General features: G+C 52.7%; 1 protein-coding gene across 1 annotated transcript; it reads right to left on the bottom strand.

The window, feature by feature from the left end:
• Positions 1 to 1,051: 1,051 nt before the first annotated feature.
• On the bottom strand, positions 1,052 to 14,673 carry rab11fip4b (RAB11 family interacting protein 4 (class II) b). Its single transcript, XM_069923020.1, has 15 exons — positions 14,327 to 14,673; positions 13,411 to 13,498; positions 12,743 to 12,834; positions 11,462 to 11,679; positions 10,624 to 10,794; positions 10,250 to 10,381; positions 10,023 to 10,058; positions 9,761 to 9,845; positions 9,222 to 9,325; positions 8,287 to 8,427; positions 7,718 to 7,799; positions 6,259 to 6,396; positions 4,895 to 5,053; positions 3,187 to 3,330; positions 1,052 to 2,568 (listed from the first exon to the last, which is right to left on the bottom strand). Exons 1-15 carry the CDS (start codon positions 14,483 to 14,485, stop codon positions 2,452 to 2,454), a joined length of 1,866 nt encoding a protein of 621 aa, XP_069779121.1. The 5' UTR covers positions 14,486 to 14,673; the 3' UTR covers positions 1,052 to 2,451.
• Between the last annotated feature and the right edge of the window lie 3,768 nt (positions 14,674 to 18,441).

Genomic DNA, 18,441 nt, shown 5'->3' on the forward strand with positions numbered 1-18,441 from the left:
CGAAGATTTATGGAGGGGGTAAAAGTCCACGTCAGCTGCAGGCTCGTTTGTGGCTGACCAGTCCGATGCGGGACAGGCAGACACGGTTGCAGCGGCTGCAGGGGAAAATTGGTGGGTTGGGGTTGGGTTTTTCCTCCTTTGCCTTTTGTCAGTGAGGTGGGCTCAGATCCACCCCAGGTACAAAGACTGACGGCTTCATCGTGTTGCCAGTCCATGATCCCTGCACCTGCCTCCCTTGGTCTCTGTCCGACAGCACACCCCGGGGCCCATCAATCCACATTCAAGTCCTCGCCCCAAAATCCAACCTTCTGCACCTTTAAACTGCAGCGGCGTTCCTTCACCACATTGCCAGCGCGTCTGCATCGTCGTTCATAACGCATATATGACTGACAAAAGGCAAAGGAGGAAAAACCCAACACCCAACCCCAACCCACCAATTTTCCCCGCAACCGCTGCAACCGTGTCTGCCTGTCCCGCATCGGACTTGTCAGCCACAAACGAGCCTGCAGCTGACGTGGACATTTACCCCCTCCATAAATCTTCATCCGAGAAGCCAGGCCAAAGAAAAAAAGAAGGAAAATTGTTCGGGGCGTTGGGCACTGCTGGTAGCCACACTTTGTTGAAGTATGTCATGTATATTACATTTTTAATGTACGACTTCATGATAACAAAAGGAACTTTTGAACTGGTCAACGTTTCAGGTCAGGATCCTTGAACGAGTCTTGAAACATTTCTAACCATGAAAATTGACTGGCCTGCCAAGTTCCTCAGCAAATTGTGGGTTGCTCAAGGGGTATGAAGAGAAGGCAGGAACCGGGTACTGATCAGCCATGGTCATATTGAATGGCGGTGTAGGCTTGAAGGGCCAAATGGCCTCCTCCTGCACCTATTTTTTCTGTTTCTAATATAAAATGAGCAATGTGTGTGTGGTGTGGATCAGTGTGCTGATTGCAAGGTTTCATTCAGCAGTGGTGTGTACACAGCTCACCAATGCACTTTGCATTCAGTTACATTGAGAAACTGCTACGCAAAAGTTGTTAACAGCATTTTATTAAAAGTGCAGCAAACAGTGAAATCTTCCTCTCTGAAGAGAAAACTAGAACAGTAAAGCATGAAACTAGTCCCTTCTCTCAACCACCCGGTCCCAGCTCACCAATGATCTCCCACGCAGCCTATTGGGCTGCACACCCTACCCCACAGCAGAGAATGGAATTCTACAGGAATTCCACACCAGCTGCTCCATCATTGTGAAGATCAATTTGATTAACCACAGCATCGAAGAGTCCTGGTGAGAGTCGTGGGTCACAATGTTGGAGTCGGTCCTGATCAGAGGAAGGTGACTGTTGGTGTTATAAACGTCAGCCAGGGTCCTGGGCAGAGACACCTGCCTCGCAGCTGCTTCAACAATGACCTCTGTCGAACTCGGCTGGAGACAGGCAGTTACACACGAGCCTTGGGGAGTGAGCAATGAAGAGTTGAAATGGTGCACCATCCAGTCTCCTGACTGGGAAAGCAAGAGTTGGGTTGCGACAGGCCTTCAACGGGACAGATTACAAGCATCATGGAGGGTCAGACTGAGGTTTTGCTGCCACTGTCTGGAGTCAGGGCAGTCCAGTCTGATCCCACTACCAATTCACTGACTTTTGCCCCAATATCTCGCACCCAGCCAAAGATGACATCCTGGTCTGTCTTGGTCAGTGTCTGTGGTCTGTCTGGGGTGGTGCCTGCAGTCTGTCGGGGTAAAGTGTTTGCGATCTGTCTGGGATGTGGTCTGTCCAGCGTGGATATGGGTGGGGATCTTAGCACTGTGGGGGTGATGGGTCTGTTGGTGGTGTTGGGGTGGGTGGGGTATTGAATATGGAGGGGAGGGGTATTGGAAGTGTTGGATCAGTAGGGGGGGTTGGGGGTATGGGGTGGGTGGGGGTGATGGATCAAGGGGTGGATGGGGTGTGAGATGAAAGTGTGGGTTGGGGTTTTGGGATGGTGGGGGCAATGGATCTGGGAGGGTGGGTGAGGTAGATCTAAGGGTGGGTTGGGGTGAGTAGGTATGTTGGATCTGGGGGTAGAGGGGGTGTTGGGATGGATGGATTGGGGGGTGTTGGGATGAATGGATTGGGTGGTGTTGGGATGGATGGATTGGGGGGTGTTGGGATGGATGGATTGGGGGGTGTTGGGATAGATGGATTGGGGGGGGGGGGGGTTGGTGCCAGCTCTGCAGTGGAAAGTCTACACCAGGACTCCGGTCTCTATTTGACTCGTTCACGGGAAAGAGGCACAGACATTAATCTGGACACGTCCCTGCCCGCTCTCCCACACTGGGCACATCCCTGCCTGCTGTCCCTTGCTGGGAATCTCCCTCGTTGGGGCACTTCTTCGCTGGGTTGCTCCTTTGCCAGGGAGATCCCTCGCCAGGGTGTTCCTTTGATAGGATGCTCCCTCGCTGCACAGTTGCTATTTTTTGATCTCCAGGATGGAGGGGTTGTGGTCCAGTATGGCCAGGATGATCTTGTCCATGTACTGCCTCAACCGTAGGGTGATCTCCTCACGCTCCCTCAGCGCCTTCACCAGCTGCCGGGCAAGGACACATCAAGGTGCTGCTGAGCCAGGCACAGGATAAGTCAGGTGATGCCAGGCCGAGCATAGGACATGTCAGGATGCTGCTGGGCCGGATACAGGATGGGGAACAGCAGGGGGCACAAGGTCTACTGAATGGCCCACTCATTCTGGCAGGATTCCCCATGGAACACCAGCCAGCTCCTCCAAGTCCCTCCCAGCCTTCCGCCATTCTGGAAAACACTGGGATACCCAGAAAGGGCAGGAACATTCCCTGAGTGGTTGGAGCAGTGCAGGGTAGGGAAGGAGAAGCTGCAGGAAAGCTCTGTGTCCAACCTTGTGAGCTGCTACAATGTCCCCTCACCCAATTCCACCTGGTACATGGGTTGACCATGCCTGGGACACACTTGCTACACAGTGACCACACCTGGGACACGGAGTGACCATGCCTGGGATACAGATTGATCATGCCTGGGACACACCTACTACAGGGAACAACCACACCTGGGATGTGTGACCATGCCTGCTACTTGGAGTGACCATGCCTGGGACACGACGGCTACACAGAGCAACCACACCTGGGACATACCTGCTACACAGAGTGACCATGCCTGGGACATGCAGTGAACTCACCTGGTCCCGGCTGGCGGTGTCGATCTCAGACGCCAGACACTGGGCCTTGGTGTGTGCTGTGAACAGGGTCTTGGCCTCGGTGAGGCTCAGAGTGAGGATCTGGCTGTTCAGCTCATCGTTCTGCTCCTGCAGTCGCACATTCTCCTGTCACACAGGGCACAGAACATCAGAGACAGGAGCAGGAGTTGGCCATCTGGCTCTTCGAGTCTGCTCCATCATGAAACAGATCACGGTGATCTGGTCATGAACACAGCTTGACTTACCAGACCGTTCCACATCACCATGTGCTCGATTAGCTGCTTAGATTTAAAATTGGGTGGCGTTAACCACCTCTTCCTCCGCCTCTTCATTTTGGTTCCCACCTCCCCCACCCCCCACAAATCAAGTTTAAAACCTCACCCCCAACAGCATTCATAAACCTCCCTGCTAGGATATTGGTTCCCCTCGAGTTCAGGTACAATCCTTCCTACTTGTACAAGTCACCCTTTTCCTAGAAAAGGTTCCAATGATCCAAGCACTTGAAACCCTAAACCATCTCTTCAGCCACACATTTGTCTGCACTATTTTCCTGTTCTGACCTTCCCTATCTCATGGCACCAGAAGTAATCCAGAGATTACCATCTTGGAGATCTTGCTCTTCAGCCTCCATTATTGGTGCCAATAAGTACCACAAATTTTGGCTGCTCACCATTCCCTTTAAGAATATTCTGCAGCCACTCAGAGACATCCTGGACCCAAGCCCCCAGGAGTCAACACAATATCCTAGTGTCTCTTTTGTGGCTACAGAATCTCCTATCTGTCCCCCTGACTATTGAGCCCCCTATAACTATTGTTCTACCTGACTTCACCCTTCCCTTCTGAGGCTTAGAGCCAACCACGGTGTTATTGGTCTGGCTGCTGCTTGGCCCAGATAGATCGTCCCCTCAGCAGTATCCAAAGGGGTAGACTTGCTACTGAAGGGAATAGCCACAAGGGTACCCTGCACTGCCTGCCTCTTCCCTTTTGCTTTCCTGACTGTTGCCTGGTTGTCTGCCTCTTGCCTCTTGGGTGTGACTGTCTCCTTATGGCTTCTCTCTATCACTCTCCCGCCTCCCAAATGATGCAGAGTTCATCCAGCTCCAGCTCCATTTCCCTTACTCGGTCTGGAAGGAGCTGCAGCTGGATGCACTTCTTGCAGGTGGAGTTATCAGAGACAACTGTGCTCTCCCAGTTTCCCCATATCCTGCAGCTTGGATCATTCCACTGACCTGGCTTTCATCTCCACTACCTACTCTGGGTTGCTCTGCAAAGATATGACCTGACCTTTGCTCACCAAAGCCTCTCCCTGAAACTCACTGCTCCCAACACTGGACCCTCCCCACCAGTCACTCCCCCTGCCACCCCCTTCCCACTACCCCTCTCCACTAGCCCCTTCCCCTGCCGGTCCCTCTCCTTCCAAGCACACCCCCTGCCAGCCCTCCACTTCCGACTGCTCCCCACATCCAGCCTCTCCCCTTCTAAACGCTCCCCCACTGGCCCTTCCCCCTGCTGGTCCCTCTCCTTCCAAATGGTCCCGCCCACTGCCCCCCCCAGAGAGCCCTGCCCTCCAGCCACTCCTCTTGGCTCTGACTGCAGCCCAGACTCTCACCCTCCTCTCCGCACCCCTCCCTCACCCGCATCTCTTCCACACCCTCCCCTCCCCACCCACATCTCTTCCACTCCCACCCACCTGTCTCAGCCTCTTGACCTCATGCTGCAGCTCCAGCTCCCGGGAACGGAAGGTGAATGTGTACAGGCCATACGACGGGCTATGGGACAAGCTTGAACGCTCCATCTCCAGCTGGAAAACCCTCAGGTGGTCCAGCTCTCTGTGCAGGTCGTCAATCAGCTGGGGGGATAGGAGAAGGGGAGAGGGGGAAGAGGAAAGGAGGGAGAGACAGAGAGGAAGGAGTAAGAGAGACAGGGAGGGGTAAGAGAGGAGAGGGGGAAGGGGAAAAGAGAGATGGTGATGGAGAGAGGTGGAAAGAGGGAGAAAAAAGGGAAAAGGGGGGGGGGGAGACACAGATAATGAGTACAGTCTGTGATTGCTCCGTGCGCCTGACGGGACCAGGCAGTGAAGTTTCTGTGCTCCGGTACTCATCTGAATCCAAGGGACCCCTTGTCCAACCCCATCCTCACTCCCAACTCCACCCCCCATTCTCACCCCAATCATTGCCACCACCACCACCCCTACCCTCACCCTCATTCTTGCCCCATCCTCACCCCCACTGTTGTGTGTGAAGGAAAAGTGGCCTCCCTGCCTGTCTGGAATGTGTGTATTGTGGGTGGTCACACGTCCTCCATCTGAAACTTATTTGGAAGTCACATCACCTGTCAATCAAGGTTGGATTCCGGACACACATCAGTGCACACCTTGCCGATGGCTAATTTAAATCTCCTAGGGTCATTGTTGGCTAGAAGCACAAATTAGAACTGTAAATAACACCAACACACAGCTCATTCTTTCTCTTCGACTCGTGATCCAATCCCTGGACATTGCTCCACGCCAGGTTGCTACTGTGGACATCACTGGAAATGTCGTGGGTAAGGTGTGCACTACACTGAAGCTGACCTGTAGTATTGCGATAGATCAATACTTGCAGAGAGCCACAACCCTGTTGGTACAGAGAACTGGATGTAAGAGTGCCTGTTTGTAGTGTGTGTACTCAATTGTGTGAGCGTGTCGAGTACAGGTTCACAATCGTCAGTGTCCAACCTAGGTCCAAGGTGAATGTCTATATTGTTGTATAAGTGAAATAGTAATCGAGTAACATTTAATGTTCTCCTGAGTGTTAATTAAAGTTGCATGTGATTTTAACACTTGTGTCCAGACTCATCTCTCTGTGAACCCAATACTCTTCCGAACATGACCCTCACCTCCACTCCCAGCTTCACTCACACCCCCTCTCTACCTCATCATCATTCCCTCCCCCACATCCACCCCAACCATCACCCCACTCCCACCCTCACTCTCCATCCCCTCATCACACCCACCCCTGCATCCTCACTCCCTCCTCTATCCCCCCCCACCATTCCACCCCATGCTCTCCCTACCTCCCGTGTGGCCTCGTGCTCCATGAGGAACTCCTGCCGGCTCTGCCTCATCCTATCAACCAGCGCCCGATAAACGTCCTGCTCGTCCTGCAGATGCAGCCACTGCTCCCCCAGCTGCGAGCAGATGCACAGGCGCTCCTGCAATACAGATCTGTCAGCAGTTGTGGCCACAGGGGCGTGAGAGAGAAGGGGAAGTGGGGTGGGGGAGAGGGGAGGATGGGGAAATGGGGTTGAGGAATGGCGGGAAGGTGGCTGTGTAAGATAGTGAGGATTGAAGGGACGAGGATGGAGGGGAGAGGGGTTGGGGAGATGGAGGGGAGAAATGGAGAACAGGGAAGATAGATGAAGGAGTAGAGATGAAGGAATGGAGGAAGGAATGGAAAGAGGAAGGCTGGATAGCTGGAGGGAGGGGGAAATGAGTAGGGAGTGAGGAGGGTTGTGTGCTTGGGTGAAAAGCAGCTTTAATCGGACTGTCACGTGAGCTGGTGGGACGCATTGGGGGCTGGGAGGGAGAGGGGAAGAGAGGAAGAGAGAGAGCGAGAGCTGGAGAACATTCCATCGAATGATGCGGTGCTCATCTACCAGCTACTCCCTCCTCCCACCCTGGCAATGCCCATGTCCAATGCAGGTGTACTAAGCAGCTACAAGGACATTGGGGTCTGCACTTGGGGAATGAAAGGGACCATGCAACAATCCAGCAAAGGCCCTTCATCCCGTCTCACTGCTAAACATGACAACACTTTTCCCTCCAACCCCTTCATATTCCCGGTCCATCAAGAAGCCTCCGAAACACTACTTTTGTACCTGCTTCCACCACTACTCCTGATAGCCTGTCCCAAGCACCCACCACTTTCTGTGTAAAAGGAAAACAACCTCCTCACCACCCACCTATCCTCCATGATACGACACAAGCTATTGTCGATGCAATCATGAAGAAGGCTCGCCAGCAGCTTTACTTGGTGAGGTGTTTGAGGAGATTGGGTGTGTCACCAAGACTCTCAAATATTTCTACAGGTGTACCGTGGAGAGCATTCTGGCTGGTTGCATCACTGTCTGGGGGTGGAGGGGCCAACGTTCAAGACAAGAAAAACTCCAGAGGGTTGTTAACATGCCCTGCGGCATCACAGGCACCAGACTTCACTCCATCAAGGACATCTACAAGAAGCAGTATCTTAAGAAAGCAGCCTCAGTCCTCAAGGACCCCCACCACCCGGGCCAAGCCCACTTGGAGATTAGGTACCCAGTCATGTCATCATATACATGAGGACATGGATTCAAGGTGGGGCTGGGGGAAGTTTACAGGCAATTAAGAGCGCTCAGGAATAGCGGTTTGCAGGGAGAGCCTCTGCAAGGAGATTCGGAGGAGGGAAAGCAGAGGATGGATGGCCGGCGTGGGCAAGAGGAGCAGCATGAGTGGGGTGGATGGAAGGACAGTTTCCCACTCCCCCCTCAGCCTCACCTGGTCCAGGCGCTGGCTCTGGTTCTTTAACCGCATGACCATGAGCTGCAACTCCTGTGATTCCTCTTCCAGATGCTGAGCCCTGCAACAGGAGCCATTCGGGATCATGGGGGGGGGGGGGGTTCACAGCTCAGGGGTCACGGTCCAAGGGTCATGGGAAGCGTCATGGGGGATTCACGGGAGGGGACATGGCTCGGGGATCGCGGGGGTCACGGCCTTGGAGTTACACCTCAGGAGTCATGCGGGGGGGTCACAGATTGGGGCACTGGAGACACAGGGAGGGTGAGGGAGGAAGGGTGGGGGTGAGAGCAGGAGTGGGTGAGCTGTGGGTGGGGTTGGGTGAGGTATGGGTGAGGGCAGGTGTATGAGGCATGGGTGGGGGTGGTAGTGGGTGAGGTGAGGGTAGGATATAGTTGAGGGTGGGTGAGGACAGGACTGGTTATGGGTGTGGATGGGTGGGATGAGGGCAGGAGTGGGAGAGGTAGTTTGGGGGTGGCGTATAGCTGAGGGTGGGTGGTGGTGAGGGAGAGAGAGGGGAGAAGATGTCCGCGGGCTGACCCAGGCTCTACCTGGAATTGAGGGCCTCGATCTGGGCGTTCTTGTCCAGCTCCAGCTTGGAGAGAAGATTCCGGTGCCTCCGCACCTCAAGGTGCAGGGTCTCCTCTGCACGGCTCTCCTGTTCCCTCAGCTGCTCCTCCATGGCGTGGACCCTGCCGAGACCCACCCACCCAAGGGTGAGGAGGATCCCTGCCTTAATTCCCCGCCTCCCCATCCACAACTCCGCTCCCCCACCCTTCCCCACTCTCAACTTTCCCTTGCTCAACTCACCCTTTCTCCCCTCCCCTCCCTCCCCACTAACCTTCTGCCTTCCCCATCCCTGCCCCTCAGCACTCCCATCAACTATCCCCCTCCCTCCCCAATGCCAGCATGCCTTCCCTCCCCAACTTTCCCCTTGTCCCTCCATTTCCCCTTTAATCCCCACCCTCTCCCCAACATCCCTCCTCATCCTCTCTATATCTCCTTCACTCTCTCCACACCCAACCCCTCCCATCTTGCCCTCATCCCCAATTTCCTCTCCCCTCCCTTTCACTATTTCCCCCTCCCTTCTCCTCTACCTCCTCATTCCCCCTCCTCCCTTCCCCTCTACCTACTCATTCCCCCTCCTCCCTTCCCCTCTACCTCCTCATTCCCCCTCCTCCCTTCCCCTCTACCTCCTCTCCCCCTCCCTTCCCCACTACTTCCGCATTCCCCACACTTTCCTCTCATTCCCCACTTCTCCCTTACACCAAACCCCCTCTGAATTCTCCCCATGTTCTCCAGCCTCTCTCCCCATTCACTCTCTCTCCCTCGGCCTCTCTTCCTCTTGCACCCCACTCCCGCACCCAGCTTTACCATTCTTGTCCAGCCTCACCCCTCACCCTTGCAAGGAAATGCATCCAATGCGTGTTGAGCCAGAATTCAGGGGCCAACTCCTCCCCCAACCCACCCCACGCCGCACTTTTACCTGTGAACCAACTGGATGTTCTCCTGTTTCAACTTGGCCTTCTCCTCTCCCTTCATGAGGCAGTCATTCTCCAACTCCGAAACCTTCCTCTCCAGGTAGCACACCTGCCAATGACACACCATCTTGTCAGCCAGATTTGGACAGAATGCAGCTCCCTCCACATTGTCCCATCACACGTTGCCTGGGTTAGACACAGAGTGGAACTCCCTCCACACAGTCCCATCACAATCCCCTGGGGGTCAGACACAGAGTGAAGCTCCCTCTGCACCATCCTGTCACACACCCCCAAGGTCAGACAGAGTGAAGCTCCCTCCACACCGTCCTGTCACACACCCTTAGGGACAGACAGAGTGAAGCTCTCTCCACACCATCCCATCACACACTCCCAGGGTCAGACAATAAGTGAAGCTCCCTCCGCACTATCCCGTCACACACACCCGGGGTCAGACACAGGGTGAAGTTCCCTCCACACTGTCCTGTCACATACTCCCGGGGTCAGACACAGAGTGAATGTCAACACATTCTCCATGGGTCTTCACCTTCTGAGCAATGTCATTGTCGCCGGAATCGACGCTGTCTCGGAACAGGTCCTCGATGCTGCTGTGGATGCTATGGAAAAGTTGTCTGGCAGAGAGATTCATGAGAGGTTACTGCAATGTGTGTGTGTGTGTGTGTGTGTGTGTGTGTGTGTGTGTGTGTGTGTGTGTGTGTGTGTGTGTGTGTGTGTGTACGGTGTAGGTGTGCATGTGTGTAGATGTCTACCCCTCTGTCACCCCAGGACGAGGCTGAGACTTCACCAACCTGCCAAACGCCATGGACGACAGCTTCTGGTTCACACTGCCACAGGAGACAGGACAAAATAACTGGAAGGTCAGCAACCAATGTCCCACCCACACACCATTCCTCCCCTCTCCTTTCCGCACCCCACCCTCTCCAATCCCCACACCCACCCTTCGCCTCCTCTCCCATCTCCACCTGCACACCCTTGGCAGCACCACTGCTCACCTCCCACGGCGCCCACCTCCTACCTGTTGGCCTTCATGCGGCGGAGCCGGGAGCTCAGCTCGTTGAGCAGGTCCACCCTGCGGCAGCACTGGGTACAGAACACGTCAGCCCCTCCTTGTCCAGTGTCCACCCACCTCTGCGGGGTCTGTCTGGCACTGGAGGAGATCAGTGGTCAGCTAGGAATCATATCCACTCTTCTCCCCCTCCCCTTCCATCTCCCCTCCAATTCCTCACCCCTCCCCTCACCCTCTTCTCCCCTCCCGTCTCCCTCACCCCTTCCCACTTCATCCCCTCCCGCCCTCATCCCCCTCCTGCCTCCCCATCACCTCCCCTCTCCTTTACCTACCACCTCCCTGGGAGACAGTACCCATGGGCCCTGCAGTGGCTGGCCACTGACCTGGAGGTGAGTGAGGAGCTGAGGTCTGAGCAGAAGTTGGGTCGGATCTCATCGCTGGGACAGGGGCTGGCAGGACAGAAGTCAGCCTGACCATAATCCTCAAACTGTTCCTCGTGGCTGTGCATAGAACCATGCCCTGGAGACATGGCTGCGGGCGCTGGTGCTTGACAGCTGCAAGTGTAACACAGGCCTGCAGTCAGACCAATCCCTCCACAATGGCAGGAAGGGTGCACACTCACATAGGGAGAGGCAATGGACAGCATTCCAGCTCCCCATCAACGTCTGAACATCTCCACTTACACACCGCAACACAGGGATCCAAAGGGTGATAAGTGTCAGGGAGCAGGTACCCTGGCTGATTCCCCCTTCTCTCTAACCCCAGGGTCACTGGGCAGTGACGGGGAGGAAACCTGGCTGATTCCCCCTTTCTCTAACTCTAGGGTCACTGGGCAGCAATGGGGAGCAGGTACCCTGGCTGATTCCCCCTTCTCTCTAATCCCAGGGTCACTGGGCAGCGATGGGGAGCAGGAAACCTGGATGATTCCCCCTCCTCTCTAACACCAGGGTCACTGGGCAATGATGGGGAGCAGGAAACCTAGCTGATTCCCCCTCTGTCTAACCCTGGGGTCACTGGGCAACAACAGGGAGCAGCAAATCTGGCTGATTCCCCCTCTCTCTAACCCTGGGGTCACTGGGCAACGACGGGGAGCAGCAAACCTGGCTGATTTCCACCCCCCTCCTCTCTCACTATCGCCAGGACCTGTGTGTTTTTGTGCACCTGGGGTTATCCCCGGTTTGTTCTCTGGTGGAGGGCTGTGTGCCACCAGCAGCAACTCACCGTGCAGAGCTTGACAGGAGGTGATCTACGACCAGCCCCTCCTCTTGCACCCTGTCCGGCTCCGAGGCCTCGGAGTTGTGGGTGCTCTCGATTGCACTGTCCATGTCTGACTCTGCGTGCTGGTCCTGAATGGCATGGGTCATGGTGACATCACTGTAGTAGAGGTGGCAGTCACTGAACCCAGATGGGCAATCCAGGAACCCAGTGACTGCAGTGACCTGTGGAGATGCTGGAGAGTTATACTGCAGTCCTGCTGGGTCTCAGACAGGAAGGTGGTCTCTGCTCGGCCCCCTTCTCCCACCCCCCCACAGCCTGCAGAAATTTGTGGATCCTTGCCGAGGTCTGGTTTGTTGAGCCTCCTGCCATCCGGAGACTCTTAGATTGGCACATGGATGCAAGAAAAATAGAGGGTTACGGTTGTGGCTAATAGTTTGTCACAATACTGTGGGCTGTAGTGTTCTATATTCTAACAATTTTCCTGCTTACCTCCTCGGCATTGAGGCATCGTTAGACCAAGTGTAGCTTCAAAGTGCCCGGGTAAATGGGAAACAGTGAAAATGGTGGAGCAGCAACAGTAGGAGTTTCTGGGAATTATTCAAAGGATGCAGGGTTGCTTCGGCCCAAAGGAAAGGAGCAAGAGGGTGAGACGACTGCGGCTGATGAGGTAAGTCAAACACAGCATCAAAGCAGAAACGGAGGGTGTACAGTCTGCAAAAATTAGAGGGAAACCTGAGGATTGGACACCCTTTAAAAACCAACAGAAGGCATTTTAAAAAGCAATAAGGGCAGGAAATATGAACATAAGCCAGCCAGTAAAATATATAAAGAGTAAGGAAGAAGTAAGAATGGACATGGGACAACTGGAGAAGTGGTGATGGTAGATGAACTTAATGGATATGTACAAAATGCCAGCAACAGGCCAGAAATGTGAGAGATTGGGGAGCAGAAGTACATAGAGTTGTTATTACGGAGTCGGTACTGGGGAAGGTGAGAGGTTGTAGGTGGACCAGGTGGAACACACCCCAGGATTCTGAAAGAAGTGACTGTGGAGGCATGAGTGGTGCTGAGAAAGTAAAGAGTTTGCAGAGGGACCTCGACAAGTTGGAAGAATGGACAAAGAGGTGGCAGATGGAAGTGTATGGTCATGTACTACACGTAGGAGGAGCATTAGATGGCTCTGCACTCACTGGAGTTTAGACGGAGGAGGAGGAGGAGAGAATTTCATTGAGACAATGCATGGCGCAGAGATGACAATGTTTCCATGGCCTGGCCTCTCTGTACCTGGTGGGAGTAGTCACCTTCATCATCTCCAATGTGTAGACAGCGGGTAGAGGCTTCCACACACAGGTCTTTGTCCAGGAGATCACCACAACCTGCACACAGACACAGAATGAATACATCATGCCAACAGGTGTGGCACTGTCCCTCACTTGGGGATGGGTCCCACACACTGACCCTCACTGCGGGATGGGCCCCGCACACTGACCTTCACTGGGGGACGGGTCCCACACACTGACCCTCACTGGGGGATGGGCCCCACACACTGACCCTCATTGGGGGACAGGTCCCACACACTGACCCTCACTGGGGGATCGGCCCCACACATAGACCTTCACTGGGAATGGGTCCCACACAATGACCCTCACTGGGGGATGGGTCCCACATACTGACCATCACTGGGGGACAGGTCCCACACACTGACCCTCACTGGGGGATCGGCCCCACACATAGACCTTCACTGGGAATGGGTCCCACACAATGACCCTCACTGGGGGACAGGTCCCACACACTGACCCTCACTGGGGGACAGGTCCCACACACTGACCCTCACTGGGGGATGGGTCCCACACACTGACCCTCACTGGGGGATGGGTCCCACACGTTGACCATCACAGGGGGCAGGGTGAGTCCCACACACACAGGAGGGAGCATCACTCCATCACTGCTACCTTTAATGACGAAGATTCCTCGGCAGAATTCTAGGAAGTTGATGTGCCCCAGGTTCTGTGGATCCAACAGCCTGGCCACGCGATGTAACTGTAAAGGTCAGGGGTCTGTTAGCTGCGCCAGCAATCCATGCCTAGTCTCCCTGTGTCACCTCCATTCCGCCTGTCCTTGCTACTGCATAGGGGGGGGGGGGGTGGGGACCAGGGTGTGCGGCCATTCACCTCCTGCTTCTGTGCCATCCACTGCTGACACTACCACCATTAACCATCACAGGCCACCACCTCCAATGGGAAACAGAGGACCCAAACCGCCAAGTATTCTGCATGAGCAGACCCTTCCCATTGGTGGGAAGACCTGGTCTGTGATTCCCGTGCTCCCTTCACTCACCGGCCTGGGTATCTCGCGCTCTCTTTGATTCGGAGATCGGACACCGACGGCGAACACCAGGACCCCGGTGCAGTCCTTTACAGGTGCATTTGTCCCCGACCCCCTCCGAAGACCAGTTTCTAGCTGCTGCCAGGATCCGCTCCCTCCTGCTCTAGGGTCAGTAACTATATCAGGCTCAATGGATGGTTCTGTTAGCGGAGGGGGTGTCCCGGGACTTGTCCCGTTAGCGGAGAGGGAGGAGGGGTCCCGGGTTCGGTTCTGCTATTGGCGCGGTGGGGCGGGGCGTCCCGGTCCCGCTAGCGGAGTGGGGTGTTGGGGGGGGGGTCCCGGGACTGCTCCCGTTAGCGGAGAGGGGGGAGGGGTTCCGGGCCCGGTCCCGTTAGCAGAGTCGGGGAGGGGACCCGGTCCCGATCCCGTAGGCGGAGTCGGGGGGGGGGGGGGTGGGTCCCGGTGCCGTTAGCGGAGTCGGGGGGGGGGGGGGGACTCTCGGGACCGGTCCCGTTCGTGGAATATCTGGTGCGCGGCTCTCACCTCCTCTCCCTGCACGAATCGCAGCCCCATCTGGATGAAGCGCTGCACCGGCAGGGAGCCGCCCGGGTCCTCGGCCACCGCATCAAACACGAGCCTCAGCCTCTGCACCAACTCGCCCAGAGACTCCTCGTCCCCCGCCGGCACTCCGGCTGCCTCCATGCCTTGGCGCCGGTTGCTGCAGAAGCTTGGCGGTCTGCAGACAGAGGAAACCGGCCGCCATCAGCACCGAGCCCGGGGCAACGGCATCACACCCCGGCAAACGACTCGCGCCAATGCAGCGCTCGCGGGACCGCACCCAATGCAGTTCTGGGGAGCAGGGATCGCACCAAACGCAGCCCCGGCAACAGGACAGCGCCAAATGCAACACGCCATCAATGAGGGACCGCACCAATTCAGTGCCTGGGTAGCCGGGACAATACCAAATGCAGCTCAGGATAGCAGAGACCGCAACAATGCAGCGCCCTGGGAAGCTGTGACAGCACCCTTGCTGCATCAGCTGGCTCGTGTTCCATGCAGAGCAATAAAATCAATGCAGCACATGGGCCAAAAATAATACTTCTCAAAGGCGGACCAGTGGCATCAAACAGCACTGGTCACCGCATGGACGAGCCAATGGCATCAAACACAGTTCCAATAAAGGATTCAGCTATTTCAACATTCCATGCAGAACAAAAACATTAATGCAGTTGAAGGGCAGAGTGCAGCACGAAGAGTTCCGCCAAATCAAACACTGCGCCAATGTAGCACTCAGTGGGCTGGGATCAAATTCACCACTGTTGCAGCACACATCAGCCCAGCATCATCTGTAGCACCAATGCAACTCATCCACCCCCCACCCCACCAAATAAACTTTATTCACAATATAAAGACTAAACGCTGTTCCAGACCTGACATTAGTGATTCCCAAAGTTAGGGAGGAAATTGCTGGAGCCTTGGCTGAGATATTTTCATTGTTGTTAGTAATGGCCGAGCTACCAAACGACTGGAGGGTGGATAACGCCGTGCCTTTGTTTCAAAACTGCAATTCAGGGAACTACTGGTGAGCCTGACATCAGACATCAGTGGTGGGAATTTTACTGGAAGGAATCATGAAGTCAGATCCATAGCAGAATGTCGAGCACCAAGTGCACTTTAGGGCTGTGTGCTCAGCCCACTCCTGTTCATGCTACTGAACCATGACTGCATCGCAAGGTCCAACTCCGACAGTGTCAAGTTTGCAGATGACACAACAGTAGTTGGCCTCAACAGCAACAATGATGAGCTGCACTACAGAGAAGAGGTGGAAAAGCTTGTGAAATGGTGCGAGTAACAACCTGAGTCTCAACATGGACAAGATGAAGGAGGTGATCGTGGATTTCAGGAGGATCAAGAACAACCACCCTCCATTACACATCAACAACTCAGTAGTAGAGTGTGGAGAGCACCAAGTACCTTGGAGTTCACATAACTAGTGACCTATTGTGGACACTCAACATCTCCTCACATCTCAGGAAGGTGCAACAGTGACTGGACTTGCTGAGAAGACTGAAGCAGGCAAGGCTACCGACTACCATTATGTCAACTTTCTCTTGGAACTCCAGTGAGAGCATCCTGGCTGGCTGCATCACAGTGTGGAATGGTTGCTGCAGAGAAATGGATCGGAAGTTAATCCACAGGACCATAAGAGTGGTCACTGGAGTCTCCCTCCCTGTCTCTCCCACCACCATCGACATGATCTACCAGGATTGTTGTCTGAAGAGGGTGTGCAAAATCATTGAGGACCCCTTCCACCCTTCACACAGCACCTTTTAGCTGCTCCTGTCGGGGAAGAGATACGAGTATCAGAGCCAGCGCCACCAGGCTGAGGAACAGCTTCTTCCCACGGGCAGTGAGAATATTGAACGACCAAAAGAACAGGTCACACTAACCGTCTGAGACTCTACTATTTATTTAACAATATACACACATGCACATACATTATACGTACACCCAACACACACACACATATAAATACAGGCATACCCTGTGAAGCACCATTAATACGCCCCAAGCAACTTCAATGTTATGGAAAACTGCATTGTTCAATGCATTATTACAATGCACTTTAATGTAATACATTCCAAACTGATTATTATTAATTATTTTACCTAGAACTCTTATGCAAAAATATGCATAAAATATTTAAAAGGGATACATAAAACTGAAAAATGACAAATATCTTTATTGGTAATAAGTGAACATCATTTATTTAAGAAAATATGTCTAATGTAGTTTGGATTTGTTTAGTTTTTTTTGCTGAACTCTAATGCTTCTCTCGATGTTTGGTTCAACATCCTTAAGGTAATCACAAGCATCATTGATTTTTCCAATAAACACTGATAATTCCTCTAAGGCGAATTATTTTGTTGGCCCTTCGTTAACATCTTCATTTTGCAGCTCAACTTCAGATAAACATTGTTTATCCATTTCAATGAGAGTTTCATTATCAAGTTTACTTGAATGTGAATTAATGCTACATATTGTCACAGTCCAAAGTTTCAAATCCCAGATCAGTGAGCTTTGTTAAATTATTGCGCCACTGTTAGTAACGCACTATTAATAAAATGTAACAATTTTTGGTTATTACTATATTAAAATTATAAACCATGTTATTTCAAAACCCATGCTATACAAAACTGTGTTATACAGGATATGCCCGCACACATATATAGATGCTCCTCTACTTTTGATGGGGTTATGCTCTGATAAATCCATCGTAAGTTGAATTATTGTAAGTAGAGAACCCTCTGTATATACATGTGTGTGTGTGTATATATATATATATATATATATATATATATACACACACACATATATATATACTCAAAATATATACACACACAGAATATACACACATATATGTAAAAAAAACATACACACATACTGTATATGTATTACATCTGGTTGCGTGTCTTGCAACGAGGACTGGAGAACATTGTTTTGCCGGGTTTTACTTGTAAAAACAGATGATAAAGATACTAATCAACTTAAATTTGAATAGTCATCATCTTTTCCCAAGGGTAGGGATGTTTAAAACTGGAGGGCTCAGATTCAAGGGGGAAAGATTTAACGCAGTGGTTCTCAACCTTTTTCTTTCCACTCACATGCCACTTTAAGTATTCCCTATGCCATAGGGGCTCTGTGATTAGTAAGGGATTGCTTAAGGAGGTATGTGGGTGGAAAGAAAAAGTACAGTTTTAATCGTACCTAATTGACTTGTAATGTGCACGGTTTCATAACTCCAAAGGAAATGGGCCAACTGTGGCGGCCCGCCACCATGGAGATTGAGCCAGCACATCGTGCGGCACACTGAGACCTGGACGGAACCTTTGTCTAATTAGACGATATCCTCGTGCCAAGCAGAACCCAGCAGGAACACCTCCGAAGCCTCTACAGTCACCTACGTGAGTTCGGCCTTACTATCAACCTGGCTAAATGCAGTTCGGGCTGAGCACGATTGACTTCCTGGGCCACAGGATTATCAAATGCGGGGCCACGCCACTACCCAGCAAGGTGGAGTCTATCCGCAACTTCCCAAGGTCCAGGACGACCAAAGACTGCTTGATTATTTCCTTTTTTTGTTTGTTATGATAGCTAGTTTATATGTAAAAGGTTTTCTTATAAAACTTTTTTGTATATTTCCTTTTCCATTATTACCTCTGTATATTTAGATAAATGTGGCTTCTACTTTTTGTATTAATATTGTAAAATTTAATAAAATTATTGAAACGTCCCCTCAGTCTCTGGCGCTCCAGAGAAAAGAATGGTTTGTCCGACCTCTTCCCATAACTCATACCTTTTAATCCAGACAATGACCTGGTAAATCTCTTCTGCACCCTTTCCAAACACCCACAATGGGGTGACCAGGTAGTGAAGACAGTTGTAAAGAATTAAGAGAGTTGCCAAAGACTCTAGCAAGAATTGGATCTGCTGGGAAGGTGGGGCATGGAATGGTTGTTGGAATTTAATACAAAGAAATGCGAGGTGTGGCATATTGGCCCATTTCCTTTAGAGTTATGAAACCGTGCACATTACAAGTCAATTAGATATGATTAAAACTGTAGTTTCCAAACTTTTTCTTTCCACCCACATACACA

This window comes from Narcine bancroftii, chromosome 3 (assembly GCF_036971445.1).
Source record: "Narcine bancroftii isolate sNarBan1 chromosome 3, sNarBan1.hap1, whole genome shotgun sequence".
In the NCBI taxonomy this organism is placed as follows: Eukaryota; Metazoa; Chordata; class Chondrichthyes; order Torpediniformes; family Narcinidae; genus Narcine; species Narcine bancroftii.

What these genes read in the sequence shown, in the direction of transcription:
- rab11fip4b (XM_069923020.1), bottom strand. Translation starts at nt 14,485, where the DNA reads ATGGAGGCAGCCGGAGTGCCGGCGGGGGACGAGGAGTCTCTGGGCGAG. An exon ending in AGAGCCAGCGCCTGGACCAG is followed by an intron (nt 6,397 to 7,717) that starts GTGAGGCTGAGG and finishes TCTGTATTGCAG; the next exon opens with GAGCGCCTGTGCATCTGCTC. An exon ending in ACACCGCCAGCCGGGACCAG is followed by an intron (nt 2,569 to 3,186) that starts GTGAGTTCACTG and finishes CTTGCCCGGCAG; the next exon opens with CTGGTGAAGGCGCTGAGGGA.